Raw genomic sequence first — 15858 nt, forward strand, 5'->3', positions numbered from 1 at the left:
TGTTGTCAGAGATGTCCCAGGTAGTTTAGAATAACAAAGATGAAAGTGCATTTCAGTCTGGATGAGGATTTCTCAACATATAGACACATGAAAAGTAGCCTGACTTTTTTTTCTTTTAAACAAAATAATAACAATCTTCTATTACTTTTAATTGACAGTTTAGCACTGTTGAAAAGCAGTTCATTTACTTGGCATTTAATGTCAGCTATCTGTAAATTTTGTTACTGATGTGGCTGAAACTGCAAGCAAGTTAAAATTTTGAAACAGTAACTGTGCTGGTGTTCTAGGTAGCTCTTAGCTCCTGCTTGCCTTTTTCATTATGTGTGTCAACATTAAATGGCCCATGGTTATTTTCTAAATCATCATCAGATTTTCCAAGTAGTTTGCAAGGTAAACTCATCTTTTCTTCATCTGTTTGACCTTTATTTATTGAAAGGATGGGAGACTCCATGATTCTCTCTGCTGGAGAAGTGGCCACTTTTTCCAGAGATTTCTCCAGCTCATGTCTGAGTTCATCTTCAGAATCTTCAAAATTTCTGTAAAGTAAAACAAGATAATTATGTTAATTAAATATATCTTTGTTACAAGCCATTCTCCTTTCAAGGTCCTTGAGGGTTTTTTTTAAACACTTTGTCAAGAATATACAAGCAACACACATAATGTGAACTGTTTCTTCTTTCTCTGTGAGATTGTTTACCTGTATTGATAAGGTAAGGGAACAGGACCTGCAAAGCCATATTAATACTTCTGCATAACATTTTTAATGACAGCGTTGGTATGTGACATATTAAGTTACAGAATTAAAGGTTAAATTAGCAAGGTCTGTAGAACAAGTAAGTTTTCTTCATTTATGAATTTAAAAGAAGAAAAGCTTTAGGCAATGCAACCTGTCATTTCATGAGAACTGTTCAGTTGTGTGGATTTGTCTTCTTAGGTGCTTGACTTACGTGTCTTCATCATCTGATCTTGGCTCAAGTCTGCCTTCAGCAACAGCAACAGCAGAGCATGTTTCTGAATTCTCTTCCTTGTTTTCTTTTGGAAGCAATGTAGTTAATCTCCCTACTTGAAAGGAAAAGAGACGTTTACTTGTATGTATGTTAGCTAACTATACAAATGTATGTAAAGTAATAGCAAATAAGTAAATGCTTGATTTTTTTTGTTGTGCAAATTACAACAATGTAACTACCATGTTTCTGTTATTCTTGATCATATGTTTTAGTCAGTGGTTTGTAACTTGCGCAGTGGAACCTGCTGTGTTTGCAGGCCATAACCAAAGGACTATAAAACGTAGGTAAAAAAGGTGATCTGATGTTAGTCGGTTTAAGCTCCCGATACAGGGGTCTGCATTTTCAGTGGAAAATTTAGGGGATTACTGTTTAGGAAAGACTGAAAATTACTGCTTAGATGTAGCTATGGTTCCCTAAAAATGCTCACTTTCAAAGACTGAAGGGGAACCCAAACCTGAAGGTGGGAGAACAATGCTAAGAGTTGTTGTTTTAGTATAAAGACTAAATTCTGCATGTGATCCAACAGAAATCTTGTCAGTTTGGGTAACACTGTACTCCACAATGTCAGCTTGAGCAGCAGGGCAGAACCAGGTATTGACAGTGCCGTGTTTTAAAAAATGTAACCAATAAAAGCAACAGCAGTTAGAGTACCTGTGTGACTTATTCTTGCTCTGGCCTTATGAAGTGCTGACATTACTGCAAAGTGGTTTGAATTTTCTTTTTTTTATGTGTAAGCTATAAAGCTAGTCTTAGGAGGAAAAATTAGCTGGTACATTTAGCTGGTTTAGCCTTCAGAATGGGGCTGTTTTAAAAGAGCATGTTATGCTATGAGAAAACAAGTATGTGAGGCATATTTAGCAGGAGAGTGCTGACTGCACAGCTGCAAATGAAAGATGCTTCTCACGATCCATTAAAATTGTTAAAACTTGGCATGTACAATTTAGCTGGCTTAGGCGGCCTGTCATCCAATTATACATTTAGTAGATTGGCAACTGCAAAAAAACACCACAGTGTCTTTCTAGGGAAAATACTCTGGCTTTTTAGCTAACAACTTTGATGCAAAGTAAATGTCATTTTTAAAAGTCTGTTACTTTAGGAAAGTGTGCTGCAGTGTAAGTTCGAATCAATTTCAGTGTCCGCTGTATCAGCACAGACCATGTTGTAAAGTCACCACTGTAGTTTAGGCCATCATGTACTACAATTTACAGCTGTTTTATAGAAATATATTTGCATAAAAGTTTTTTACAGGGTTCTTCAACCTCAAGAGTTGCAGGGGTTAGATCCAGGTTTGTGGTATCTGACAACTTGCTGGCAGTAGTAGCTTACCTTAGCCTACCCAAGCAAATGAAAGAATTATACAGGAAGTAATAGCTGGTAAGTAGGGCTTGCCCTTTTCCCTGCTATTGAAAACAGAAATGTCCTGAAAGAGGCCTTTCACTGCTACAGGACAGAGCAGTGGCTGCTGGGGCAGGCTGCCCATGTTTTTTCTAGTTTGCCAACTTCTTCAAAATGTTGGTTCTTATCACAGATCCTCTGCCAATGGTAAAAGAAATAATACACTAAAGAAAAACTTGAAGAATTTACAGTAGAAAACATCCTACCTATCTCCTCTTCAAGCCCACTGAAGGAGTCATTAGACAGCTCTGCTTTTGCTAAGACGTTCAGGAGTGTCCCTGGTGGTGTTTGTTTCCACTGCTTCCTGTTTTTTGGGATGTCTACAGGCAGAATAGTGAGGTCAGCTGAAGAACAGGAAAGTTCTCCAGTCACTAAAGCATGACTGTGGCTTGGCACTGTCTTTTGTCAGATTCAGACTTTCTAGTCTTGACACTGATTTCTTCCTTTTGTGTAATGCTGGAACCTGTTTGGTTTTTTTTCCTTTGTGGAATACTCCTGAATTTTTTATAATTATTTAACCTGATTGATACTGTAGCGAAAAAATAGTTTGGGCTATTTGTCACTGAAAATTTTTAAAACCAGTTTTAATGCTCAAGTAACTGCTTATTAGGCCTGGAACAGTCAGGTGCAGCTTCATTTGAGCAGTCCTTGCTTGGCTTCTTGGGGCTGAAAAAGCTTCAGAGAAGTTCCTGTTTCTCCTCTTGCACCCTATGCTCTTTCATCTAAGGCAGAATGAACAAGAAGTGGTAGATCAACAAGACTGCCTTGTCTTCACTGTCTCTTCAGGTTATTTCTGTGTATCTATCATCTGGGGTGTTGGGAGCATGCTGGAAGAGCTCCTTGTTTGCAGCAACAGTCACTGGAGAAGCCTGGCTGCCTGGGAATATATGCGCTGGTACTGTAAGGAACCTAGCAACTTGCCTCTTTTGAAATGGAGCATCACCACAGCCCCCCCTGTGTGAGCGTGCACTTGTGACTGTGTAGCCGCACTGGTGTGTGGAGCAGAAAACCAGAACTCTGCCACACTCGAGGGTGGCGTTGGCAACTGACTGCCATAGTGTGTCATCAACTCGAGGCCCAAGAAAGTGGTGTTGATTAGTTGCATAGACTGTCATGGTTAGCCTTTGTTACTCAGGCCACAGAGTGCTTCATAAAATGCAGCCCTCTTAATATGTATGAGCAGCACAACATGATTGCAGCATTAGACAGAGGGGAAAACGATGACTGCATTCTATGGTTTAACACATACAATAACCTTAGTTACTATAATGTCTTGCAATTAAAAGCCTGTCAGATCATGTGATCGTTCTGGTATAGAATGGTTTTGACAAAGGTCTGTAAGTGGTCTGGCTGAATTTTAGCAGCTCCCTACTTTCACTGAAAAACAAAACTTTCTTACCAAGTTCATTTTCAGCCATAGTTGGACATACAGATGTGACAGTAGCGTCAGCTAAAAAATTCAGTAGTGTCTGAGGGGCTCCAGCTTGCCAATGTTTTCTGGGTTTTTTTGTATCATCATCCATGTCATCAGACTCTACAGGGAAGAAGAAGAGAAGGCAAAGTTATTTCATTTTTTGAAAGTAGATTTCAATGAGATTATAATATTATGTGATACAAAGAGAGAGCTCATCAGATAGATAAACTTGCTGTAGCCTGGAGTTACTGGATTTACCTAACAACTATGTAATTTTCAGAATTAATACTCAGCATTGCATTTGCCCAAGAAATACCTGTTGGGTATCCCGATAGTTCTTCCAAAGCTCTGTCCATATGATCTTCAGAAGCTTCCACCAGTTTCTCCTTAAGATTCTCACCATCCACAAAAGTTAATGTCTCACTGAGTTTACCTAGTACCTGAAAAAACAATAGGTTACTCTGGAAAAGAGAAAACACATACGGGACAATAATCTTTTTACTGTCTTTGCCAGCTGTTCTCATGTATGCACAGGAAAATCATGTAACAAAAAGTGAAGCAGCAGAACAAAGTGACATTGTGTATCAGGGGGCTGCATGGGGCTCTGCAGAGATGTGAAACAACAGAATGACAAAATAGTGCTTTATAAATTAAGAATATATATACTAGAAAGAAATTATATTTTTGATGTTGCTGTTACAAATATTTTTTAAAATTCTAATATACTAATAAAAATCTTAATAGGTAGCTATTACCTGATCAGCCACAATGTCATTTTAATAAATGAAATCACGTAATGTTATCTGTAGTCTCACTTCCGCTTTTTCTAAATAAGAGCTAGTTCATCATATTATTCTTGCTTTGTGATACAATACTAGTGAAAAGAAACAGAAATGTACTAAAACAATTTATAAATCAAATTTGGCATTTGCAGACTAACTCAATTGTGAGATGAGTTCTTCCCCTCAAGCCCGATTTACAAAATTTAAATATCTGTGCTCTTTCATCTTTTACTATGTGAAACATTGACCCAGATTTCATCCAATTTTCTTCTAATCCATTATCCTCTTGAAGAAGGTCAGATATATGCAATATGTCAACAAATCCTCAATAGGAAGCTCCATTATAACAGAGGTAGAGGATGATGGTGATGGAAACAAACCTTAGATCACAAAGCTACTGTCATGGTTTCAGATTACTCATGTAAGTGCTTTGAACATAACTACAATGTACCTCTGCTTCTTGAATGCTGTCTTCCTCAGGAACACATACATCTAAATTAATTTCAAACTTTACTCCTCCCTAAAGAAAATTCACACACTTTGTTACTTTATTTTATTAAATATAAGAATTTAATTAAATATACACAGTTTATATGGAACTACAAACTTGAAAATTATTCTTCTATTGAAAATAACTTTTATTTAACAATATTTTTCTTCTATTTAACAAGATCAAGGTTGAACAAATAGGACAAAAATAGAATTCTCTAAATATTGTTTGTGGATGTTTTCAAATGATTGCATCCACTTTTGATTTTAAGGAAAGATGTCTTTGATAATCATTTAATTCAAATCCTTGCAATACACAGAGTTGATTCTTACAGCTGGTTCTCAACCAGTATTAAAATTTGAATACTGTACTACTTCTGTGCAATATTTCACAGAAGACCTTTAGTCCATTTCACAATGATCTTATGGTCAGAAACCTCCTTGATATTTTATGGGCATTTCCATTCAATTCCCATCTCCTTCTACAATTTAAAAAGCACTACAGAGAATAACATTTTATAACAAAATGTTGAAGAATTAGCAGCCTGACTTGACTTCACTTAGACTTCGAGTAAACATGAGTTCTCATATACTACTAATGCAATTTGATAGTGAGATGAGTAGGTAGAGATTGATTACTATCTGGGAATATCTAAAGGGAGTCTCCTTCAAATGATCAGAAAAGCTCATTTATTTTCTTAGTGATTCTATGTTCTCACAAAAACTTTCAACAAACAGTAGCCCAGCACTCTTAACTGTCTCTCAGATAACTTGATTTCCAGAGCTACTGTGATAACACAGTCATTTGAAATGTACAGATGTAAGAAGAAAATAGAAAAAAATACAACAATGAGGATGGATACCTTTGTGTTATGTTGCTTTTCTAATATTTTTTTGTCTTGCCTATCCTGGAGTCTGACTTGTTTAAAGTTTTCTTCCATATTCTGGAAGGAGAAAAAAAAAAACAACTTTAAAATATACTCTTTGGAACCAGAATATGTGTGTAACCTGTAAAAAAAGACTTGTTTAAGCAGTAAATGTAGTCACTGATTTCCTTGTATATATACCTGTAAGAATATTCCATTCATTGCCATATTTAGACTTTAATACTAAAAGACATTATAATTCTGGCTTATCTGGCAAAAAGAAAAATAGGAAACCTTGCATACAGTGCAAACCTCTGCTCAAAAACTATGTTTGGAGGATACAGTACTGTGTCAATAAATAAATAATACATATTTTATTTTTTATGATGATATGCAAGACGACTCAGGCTGATTTCATTCTGGAAAACTTTGTGAGTGATGAAAATCAAGATTATAACGGAAACATAAGCCTGTAGAAAGTATAGCCATGTTTTATAGTATCTTGTTTTCTGGTAACACCTAAAAATTATTTAATTACCTCTTTTCATATTCCTGTGTCCTATATTAGAACCTGTCAGATAAAAGCAAAGTAAATAATTGTACGCAGCTCCTTCAGTGATGTGCTGCAATTAGGGCACATGCTCAACCTCAGGTGAAACTACAATTCACAGGTTTTACTTTTTTAAAATATCTGTGCGGTTTCTCCAGTACATGAAGCGCGCATGAACTAAGGTGACATCAAGCAGGTGCAAAATCTAGTGTTTCTTTTTTGTTATCATGCATTTCCCATTAATTCACTGGGAATATAATTTCTGTCCTATCATGGCTCTGGCTGTCTACAGCCTACTTCATCCCATCAAGTAATGTGTGAATTCATTTTACTAAAAGCCCGATCCAGGATCTGTGAAAATCACTGAAGAGAATCCTACTAATATTGGCAGGTTTGGACCAAGTTCCAGCTGCAACAGGGTAGCAATATCTGTGACCAGTTTATGTGGAAGTCTGCCCCTTGCTACTGAACAGCGCGGGAAGTCCTACACCATACAAGGCAAATCTTGACTGAGTAATCTTAGTTGCTAGATCAGGGCTGTTTTCCCTTCGGAACAGACCGGGAATTTGCAAAGATTAATTAGAGATTAATTTTCGTAAATTGAGGCTTTCATTCATTGCACTAGAAGAAAAGTGGACTTTTTGCTGCAGAATTCCATGTGCTCCAAAAACCTCATCTGGTGTTCACGATGCCAATATTGCAAAGTAGAAGTGGAACAATTCTGAAACTCCATTCCAGTAGCTGCTTTGATAGTATTTGATGAGAAAGAAGTGAAGGAGTCCTGTAGATGGAAAGCTTCGGCTCTACCTCTTCCTCCCACTTTTCCCAAATTTTTGTTTAAGCAAGGACTCCACAGAAAACTAGATTCTCACTTTCCACACAGTGCTAATCTGGGCTCTCGTGAATTGCTATATCTTCTGCACAGAATTCTCATGAAGATTTGCACCGTGAGTGGCTGCTTCTTACTTCACTCAGAAAGCAAGGAAAAGAAACATAGCACAAAAAGTAAAAGTATATCCTAACATTTACAGATGAAAAAGAATTACCTAAACAAGTCAGGACACAGCCAAAGAAACTTTCCAGCCTATTCATGAAGGGAACCTAAGGAGACTTTCATGTACGGTGCAAGCATCAGGTGAGATTTAAGCGTTACTGTTTTTCAGATTTCTCACAGAGAGTTAATCAAAGACCATGCAGGACTTGCATTAAAAGTTCTGTTTAGACTAGCAGATGGTACTGATACCTGAAGTGATTCCTCTCTTGTTCCAGCTGTATCCTTGGTTTCAGATTGATCCTCAGCTTTCCCTTGCCTCACAAGATAGGTTTTATCTTGTATTTTTTGATTCTCCTAGGGAACATTTTCATAAAATTTCATTGCAATTTCTAATTAAGTGTACTAGCTTAAAAAAGAAAAAGGAAATATAACTCTCTGTATGTTGGAGCTTTGTTACCTGGAGCACTCCTGCTCTGAATCTGAATTCTTTTATATTGCTGTGGTATTCTTCCCGAATTTTCTGCAATTGTTTCAGGTACTCCTATTAAAGAACAGTAAGAATATGTATGTATTAGAAATACATACAGAAATAAGCTAAACAAAGTATTCTATTGATATCAAACTGTGTACATATGAGAAAAAGGGATCAGTGTCCTTTACTGCCAATTTTAAAGAATGCTTGATGCTTCCTATTACAGGGCATTTTGGAGATATAACTCTTCCAGACTTTAAGCTTTCTGAAGTTTTCCAGACTGTTTCATGCTAGATTTTCCATATAATTATATATAAAACAGCTAATTCCAAGAATAACCTAAGGTCTGTCTGAGTAATAATGCTAAGGTTGCAATCCAAAAAGAGAGGACTGGAAATTAGGAGGACAAAAAAAATTATGTAATACTTATTGTATGGCAACTTGCTCCCCAAAACAAAGCAAAACCTGGTAACCTTTTCCTGGAGAAGTGTCAACATTCTTATGCTTTGAAGCAAAAACTTCAAATTTGTCCAAAAGATAATTTTTGTGTTTAGAACATCTCTGTTACTATTTATATGAGAACTCATTCCAAGAGACAAATGGACAAATATGTAAAATTTCATTTTTTGGCATATTTAGTACAGACTTCGAGGAACTGAACAGCAACAGTCTCTGAACAATGTGTACATGATGACTATGTTCTTATTCCAAAGTCTGACCATTATGGAAAAGTTAATATAGCCATGTCTGTTCTGGAATTTTTTAATAAACCAAACATAGAAAGATTGGATGTATTTACATGTGTTCAGGTAAGAAAGAAGTACCAGTTTATTTTCTCTGTCACTCAAAAGAAAAACCAGAAAAGTATATTGTTTCTGTATAAAATAATCTCCAAAAGTTGTAACATACCAGGGAAGTAGTATGCATCATGTACTATTATATCACATTCTAAATGTCATAGTAGGACTTATGAAGAATGACTATACAAACGTGAATAATGCACGTATGACTATTTTCTCTGATTTGTAAATGTGAGGATCTATTGTCCTTCAACATTAGTTTGTTCAGTGATATAACTCCTCTAACCTCAGTAGAAGTGAAATCAAAATCAAGGCCATGGTTTATGAAATTATTATGGACGTAAGCTTTTGTGCAAGTCTTCAACAGTTTATGTAAGATGGAACCAGATGAAAACAGCTTCTATTTTCCTAGTGGTCAGGTGGAAAAGAATCAATTCTTACGGAAAGAATACTATTGTCAAGGAGTGTAAGAAGACAGCTTTAAGCAGCTGAGGAAGATATTTCATTTACCTGTTCTTTCATTTCATTCTTTCTAGATATGTCCTGCTGCTGATTTTTGAGATGCTCTTCCTTTATTTTCTGCTGCTGTATTTGGTCATGATATGGGTCAGCAGAGGATGGTCGTAGTCCCTACGGATGTACAAATACAGAGCAAAGGAATTTTCATTTAGAATCCTTTCCTTCAGTGCTCACTCAATTCATTCTCCCTGTTCCGCTGAAGAGTGCAGTAAGGCAAGTGTATATTTTTTGAGGAAAAAGTTATAGTAGAATTTTACACTGCTATAGTTTTGTATTAGAAAATAAAACCTCAAGATGAGCATTGCAGAGCAGATAATGAATTTGCTAGATCAGAAATTTCTACCTGTCGGTGTTACAGTTTGCTCTTAGAAAGACATCAGATCATCTTTTGGATTTTCATTCAGTTTCTTTTACATATTTTATTCTATAATTCAGTATTTACTTACCAGCTGTTTTTCCACTTTAATTTTGTACTGTTGGGCTTCAAAGCACCTTTGAAGATATTCTGCAGGCCTGAGAGAAGAAAGTGACGTTCATATACTACATTGTATTTCACAGATTCTGCTATCTTCTGCACAAATAATTGTCTATGATTTCTATCACATATGACAAACAGAGCTCTCTTTGTATTACAGAAATATATAAATATGGATAAAATATTTATAAATATGGAACAATAGTAAAATAACAAAAAGAAATCATATCCACTTCAGGCATTCCCCTTCCTATTACTTCAGTTACATTAGCCTCTGAAGAGTGCAGCAAAGTCCTTTTCCACTTTTTATTTGATAAATGGTACATGAAAGTGTTAATGAAAATAAAGTTGTTTTTCCTGATCTACAAAACAAGTGAAAATGGTCAGAAGGGAGGTTATATATTCAACAACTTTTCTATTTCCTTTCTCCTCTGTGCCTAATTCTATAAGACTAATTTTTATTTGTGTAGTTTTGTGGTTTCTATACATTTATCTCTTTTTTTGGTATAAAATAACTAGCAGTCACTTGTAAGCTCCCTGATTTCTAGTTATTTAATTTCCTACCTTCAGAATCCACTTGTGCCCCACGAAGTCAAACTGAATTGACTTTGTCCTTAAATAAGGCACTAGAAACTCAGCTCAGACAAGATGTTCTAAATCCTAACTGAAACATTCTAAATACTGTTGTCATTGAATGAAAATTAATGATTCAGTCAACCTTAAAGAAAGGATCCGGAAGTAGGCAGTATTAAAAATTCCTTACCTTCCTTTCTCAAGGTTTTCAAAGCTCATCCACACCTAAAATGGCCAATCGTGAAATGGACAGGCAATCTCTAAAGTAATAAAAAGGTTGTACCTCTGCTTTGTAAGAGAAAGCCTTTGAAGTAAACAAACTGCTGGAGAAAGGGTATTTATACCTTAAGCCAAAACATAAACTCTGCAGCAAGAAAAAAAAACATTTTCATGGCCTGTCTCTCACTCTGTTCCCTGAAGTGGAGAAATGCTTTTGGTCTTTATATCGTTCTGATCCTGATGCGAAAGAAGGACAGTGTTTATCCTTGATACAATCAGAAAGCCTACAAAAAGCCTGTGTTTTACTTCTCACCCAATAAAACGCTGAGATTTGGGAGACATTTTGACAGACATGTCAAACATCAGGACAAATTTCTGGATAGACAGGAGCTGGAGCTACATTGTGCAATGAACTTGTGCAAAAAAAAAATTTATCAAAGACTAAGCAGAGAAGGAATTATACTGAATGAGCCATGTCCAGTGTTACGTACTCAGGAACGCTGATAACCCAAAACATGCATGGCAGTTCACTATTAATAAATAGAGTGAGAAAAGTTTACCAGTTGGGTGGTGGGGGTGGAGGTGCAACTTGTCCTTTTAGTTTATAGTATTCCTCAACTCTTTGGCTAATATGAGAAAGGTCATAATGTGCATTCGTTTTCCTCTGCAAGTTGTCAAGCTTATCATAGTAATGACCATAATGGCCATGTACTCTAATACTTTCTGGCCTTTCTGCCATCTTGAATCTGGAGCTCTGTGGCTGAAAATACAATAAAGGATGTTAATTTACCTATTCTCATTTGTATCAGTACAAGTTTGAATTAATTTCCTGTCCTTCTCCCCAGTCTGAGTTGCATGGTAATATAGGCTGTCTACTTATACTTAGTGTAAGTTTTCCAAATCCTTTCATGTATAATCCAGAAACTTCCTAACTTCTCATGGCATATGTAATCTTACCATTGCCTTTTTCTTTTCCCCTGTTCCATCAGCTCCTGTCATTAAGCAGCAGCCCATATTGTTGTGCGAGTCAATCAGCATGGGGCTTTTTACTCTGTAGTGTCGTTGTCCTAGAGCCACTCCATTGTTCTGAAGCCTAAAGCACTGAATTAATTCCAGGAGAGTCTTATTTTGACATGTGAGAGTAAGGGGAATCTGGGATGTAGTTTTGGGCAGTATACACAATGATTTCTGCTTTCAGGGGAGCACTGTGCTACTTCATGTCATCATCTCTTTGATTATGTGCCTGTGGGAGCTTGCCTTTCATTTCTCAAAGTCCTTACTGTGATGAAACATCCCCATATTTCTAGTTTATGACAAGACTGTCTTTTCCATTTCTCATAAGAATAATGGACAGAGGTGATTGTCTTAGCTGCCATTGCATGATATAAAAGAAATGTGGTAAGACTTTCACAAACTTTTCCGTGGTGGGAGACTAAAAGCCACTATATGGTATACGAAAAAAATTATTAATTTTGCTTATTTTCTTACATAAATGAAAAAGCATCTAAGTATCCCTTCCTTAGATGGTAAATACATTAGCTATTCCCCAGTTGTCCAGGCCCCTGCAAGCGGGGGGTGGGGAAAGTCTGGAGCAAGGAAGATGTACCCTTAGTGGAAATGGATCAGGTTAGAGAATACATAAACAGACTGGACAAACAAAGTCCATGGGCCCTTATGGGATGCACCCATAAGTACTGAGGGAGCTGGCAGATGTCATTGTGAAGCCACTCTCTATTACCTGTGATTGATCATGGTGACCGAGAGAAGTGCCCGAGGACTGGAGGAAAGCAAATGTACTCCTCTCTTCAAAAAGGGCAGGAAGGAGGACCGGGTCAGCCTCACCTTAATACCTAGCAAGGGGATACAACAACTAATCCTGGAAACCATTTCCAAGCACATGAAGGACAAGAAGGTATCTGAAGTAGTGAGCATGGATTCACCAAGGGGAAGTCATGCTTGACCAAGCCGGTAACCTTCTACAATGAAATGATTGGCTTGGTTGACAAAAGGAGAGCAGAAGATATTGTCTACCTTGACTTCAGTGAAGCTTTTGTCACTGTCTTCCATAAGATCCTCACAGTAAGGCTGATGAAGTATGGGCTGAATTAGCAGACAGTGGACTGAAAACTGGCTGAATGCTGCATGCAGAGTGGTGATCATAGTACAAAGTCTAGTTAGAGGACAGTGACTTGTGGTGTACCCCAGGGGTCAGTACTGGGTCGACTCCTGTTTAACATCTTCATTAATAATCTGGATGACGGTGCAGAGTGCACCCTCTTCAAGTTTGCTGATGACACCAAACTGGGAGGAGTGGCTGATAAGACCAGAGGGTTGTACTGCCATCCAGAGGGACCTTGACAGGCTGGAGAAATGGGCTCACAGGGACCTCATGAAGTTCAATAAGGGGAAATGCAAAGTCCTGCATCTGGGGAGTAATAATCCCTTGCACCGGTACATGCTGGGGACCAACTGACTGAAAAGCAGCTTTGCAGAAAAGGACCTGGGGGTCCTGGTGGACAAGCTGAACATGAGTCAACAACATGTCCTTGTGGCAAAGAAGAATAGTATCCTGGGCTGCATTAGATGAAGTATTGCCAGCAGGTAGAAGGAGGTGACCCTTCCCCTCTACTCAGCACTGGTGGCCACACCTGGAGTGCCACGTGCAGTTCTGAGCTTCTCAGTACAAGAGAGACATGGACATAGTGTAGAAAGTCCAACAAAGGGCCATTAAAATTATGAAGGGACTGAAGCATCTCTCCTATGAGGAAAGGCTGAGAGCTGGGACCGTTTGGTCCAGAGAACGCTCAGGGGGATCTCTTTAATGTACATAAATACCTGAAGGCAGGGTGCAAAGAGGACAGAGCCAGGCTCTTTTCAGAGGTGCCCAGTGACAGGACCAGAGGCAACAGGCACAACCTGAAACACAGGAGGTTGCCTCTGACTATCAGGAAACACTTTTTCTCTGTGCGAGTGACTGAGCACCAGCACAGGTTGCTCAGGAAGGTTGTGAAGTTTCTATCCTTGGAGGTATTCAAAACTCATCTGGACATAGTCCTGGGCAATCAGCTCTAGGTAACCCTGCTTGAGCAGGGTGCTGGACAAGGTGACCTCCACAGGTCCCTTCCAAACTCAAACATTCCGTGATTCTGCAAATCCTGAAGCAACACATCCAAAGTATGACACTATGCAAGTATCCTTGCAACCCTGCGAACTGGTTGCTTCATTTGGATGCTGAAAGAATGTGGGAACTTACCCAGCATTACTATTAGAGCATGTCTCATAGATCAAATAACTGTGGACAAAATTCTGCCTTTGATTTCAGCAGTGCACAGTGAAAGGAAACTTAACCTTCCTAACAATCCATCTCTGGATTTGCATTGGATATACACAAATGTAACTGTGAGGAAAACTAAGTCCTATATTCTGCACAGGGCCAGTATTATCCATAGGTAGCATAAGTGATTGCTTGAGGGTTGCAGTTCTGAGAACTCCACAATTCCCCACCATCAGTTAATCCAACATAACTGCATTGTGCAATTACTGCTGGGAGCTCCCAGATCCTAAATGTGCTTTGCTCTGTGTTCACCAGCACCCCAGGCAGTATTATATCCTTTTGAAGACAAACATAAAGGTATGAAGTGATGCCAAGTAAGAGGCTGGAGACAGCATACAGCTGATATCCAGTCTGAGGAAAGGAGGTGGAAAATGAGTGAGGGACACAAATGGTTGTAAAGAACTGGGGCTTTCTGCTGTAGGGTTTGATCCCAGTTTGTTGTAATAGTATCTGAGACAAGGGCAGTGGGTGCCAGTGGTTTTGATGATGAATGGGCTCTCAGAAGGTTTGAGGTAAGAGGATCAGTGTATTTGCTTCTATAGCAAAAATACAAACACACAGTTTATTTGCCTCTGTGCAAATGTAAATGCAAAGCATGTCTGACTCCTTTGTTACAAAGGAACATACTGAAGCAGCCTAAATTCAGTATTTCCCACTGAGGCTTTCTAAAACACCTCTTCTGAGGTTTCATGAGTGCTTAAGTGTCTTTACTGACTTAGTGTAGAATTTAATACATCTTAATGATGCCTTTTAAAGGGTCTTTTCTAAGAGCAGGAATTTGCCTTCTGAAAATGATTAAATATTATGAGAATGTGGATGCACAGTACCTGAAAAATAGGCTGTTGCCTTCTTGAAGGAGGCTTCCATTCATTTCTTTGAAGTAATTCCTGTTTCTTGACAGGCACTACCATTCCAGATTCTGGAGAAACTTGGTCTTGGACTCCCCTTTTTTGAAGTTTATGTGCTTTTTAACAATAAAAGATTAAAAGGTTACCTTCTGTGCTCTCTACGTGATTAATAATCATGTAGTTGCAAACCACAGTATGGTGCATACACCTAACACTGACGGGTTGGGCTAACAAACACTCCTTATGTCCTTTCATCCTCATCATCGTCACCACACTCCACACTTCCTAGGCATTCTGCCTTTCTTTCTTAGAATGACATGCCTTTGAAGACATTATGATTTGTAAAGTGGATCTTATTGATTAGTTTTTCAAAGAAGCACACTGAATAAAAGGCAGACCTCTATAAACTAGAATGCTGATTTGATACTAGTACCAAGAACAGAAAATAGGAGGTCTGATTCTTAGGCTCATATTTCACTGGAGGCTAGGTGTCTACCTGCTTAGGCATTCTCTTTTGAAAGCCCTTTGGTTTTCTACAAATCTCTAGACAATGTTGTAGTACTTGTGGAATTTGGAAAGAAGGGCTGAATAGTAAAAAATACCAGTTCCCCATGTAGAAGAATAAGAGTACACACCATTCCAATTTGGTCAGTCAGTGTTTTGCAAATACCTTAGCTGCAATAATGAAAAGTAGTGTCTTTGCTAGGATTAGGTAGTTTCTAAGTGAGTTTTAAATCTTTCCTGAGTAATGACTGTGAGAGTATCATGTCTGGGAGATGAAATATTTGAAAATTAGAAGTATATGACCATAGATATTTTTTAAAATGTCTAATTGACTTAGGTGTTCAGGTCCATCTGTCCAAATTGCAATAGACCTGAAGGCAGATAAATCTCACTGAAAGTCATTTCCAAAATAACACGGGTTCCTACGTTACTGAAGAACTTGTTTGAGGAAAAAAAGTTCATAGTGTAGTTAAGTAAGTATGTAAGTTTATTTTCACAAATCTGGTTAAACTACTTTAATATTTCCAAAGATAAATTTGAGGAATAATTATTATATACTGAAGAATATGGAATTAGGAAAAGGCTATGCTGCCAGAAACATGCCAGATGTTCAGCAG

At 37.8% G+C, this 15858-nt stretch overlaps 1 protein-coding gene across 1 annotated transcript in view; it reads right to left on the reverse strand.

Annotated features, from left to right (window-relative positions):
- Nucleotides 1–283: 283 nt before the first annotated feature.
- Nucleotides 284–15858, reverse strand: part of NEK5 (NIMA-related kinase 5) — a 27014-nt gene continuing 11439 nt past the window's right edge. Inside the window, exons 10-22 of the mRNA XM_010286960.1 lie at nt 14717–14853; nt 11116–11315; nt 9735–9801; nt 9280–9399; nt 7955–8038; nt 7747–7851; nt 5951–6031; nt 5050–5118; nt 4133–4256; nt 3802–3936; nt 2609–2746; nt 948–1032; nt 284–536 (exon numbers count right to left, since the gene is read on the reverse strand). Of these exons, the coding sequence (XP_010285262.1) occupies nt 284–536; nt 948–1032; nt 2609–2746; nt 3802–3936; nt 4133–4256; nt 5050–5118; nt 5951–6031; nt 7747–7851; nt 7955–8038; nt 9280–9399; nt 9735–9801; nt 11116–11315; nt 14717–14853 (1598 nt within the window). The remainder of the gene's footprint in view (nt 537–947; nt 1033–2608; nt 2747–3801; nt 3937–4132; nt 4257–5049; nt 5119–5950; nt 6032–7746; nt 7852–7954; nt 8039–9279; nt 9400–9734; nt 9802–11115; nt 11316–14716; nt 14854–15858) is intronic.

This window comes from Phaethon lepturus, unplaced genomic scaffold (genome assembly GCF_000687285.1).
Source record: "Phaethon lepturus isolate BGI_N335 unplaced genomic scaffold, ASM68728v1 scaffold4520, whole genome shotgun sequence".
NCBI classification, from domain to species: Eukaryota; Metazoa; Chordata; class Aves; order Phaethontiformes; family Phaethontidae; genus Phaethon; species Phaethon lepturus.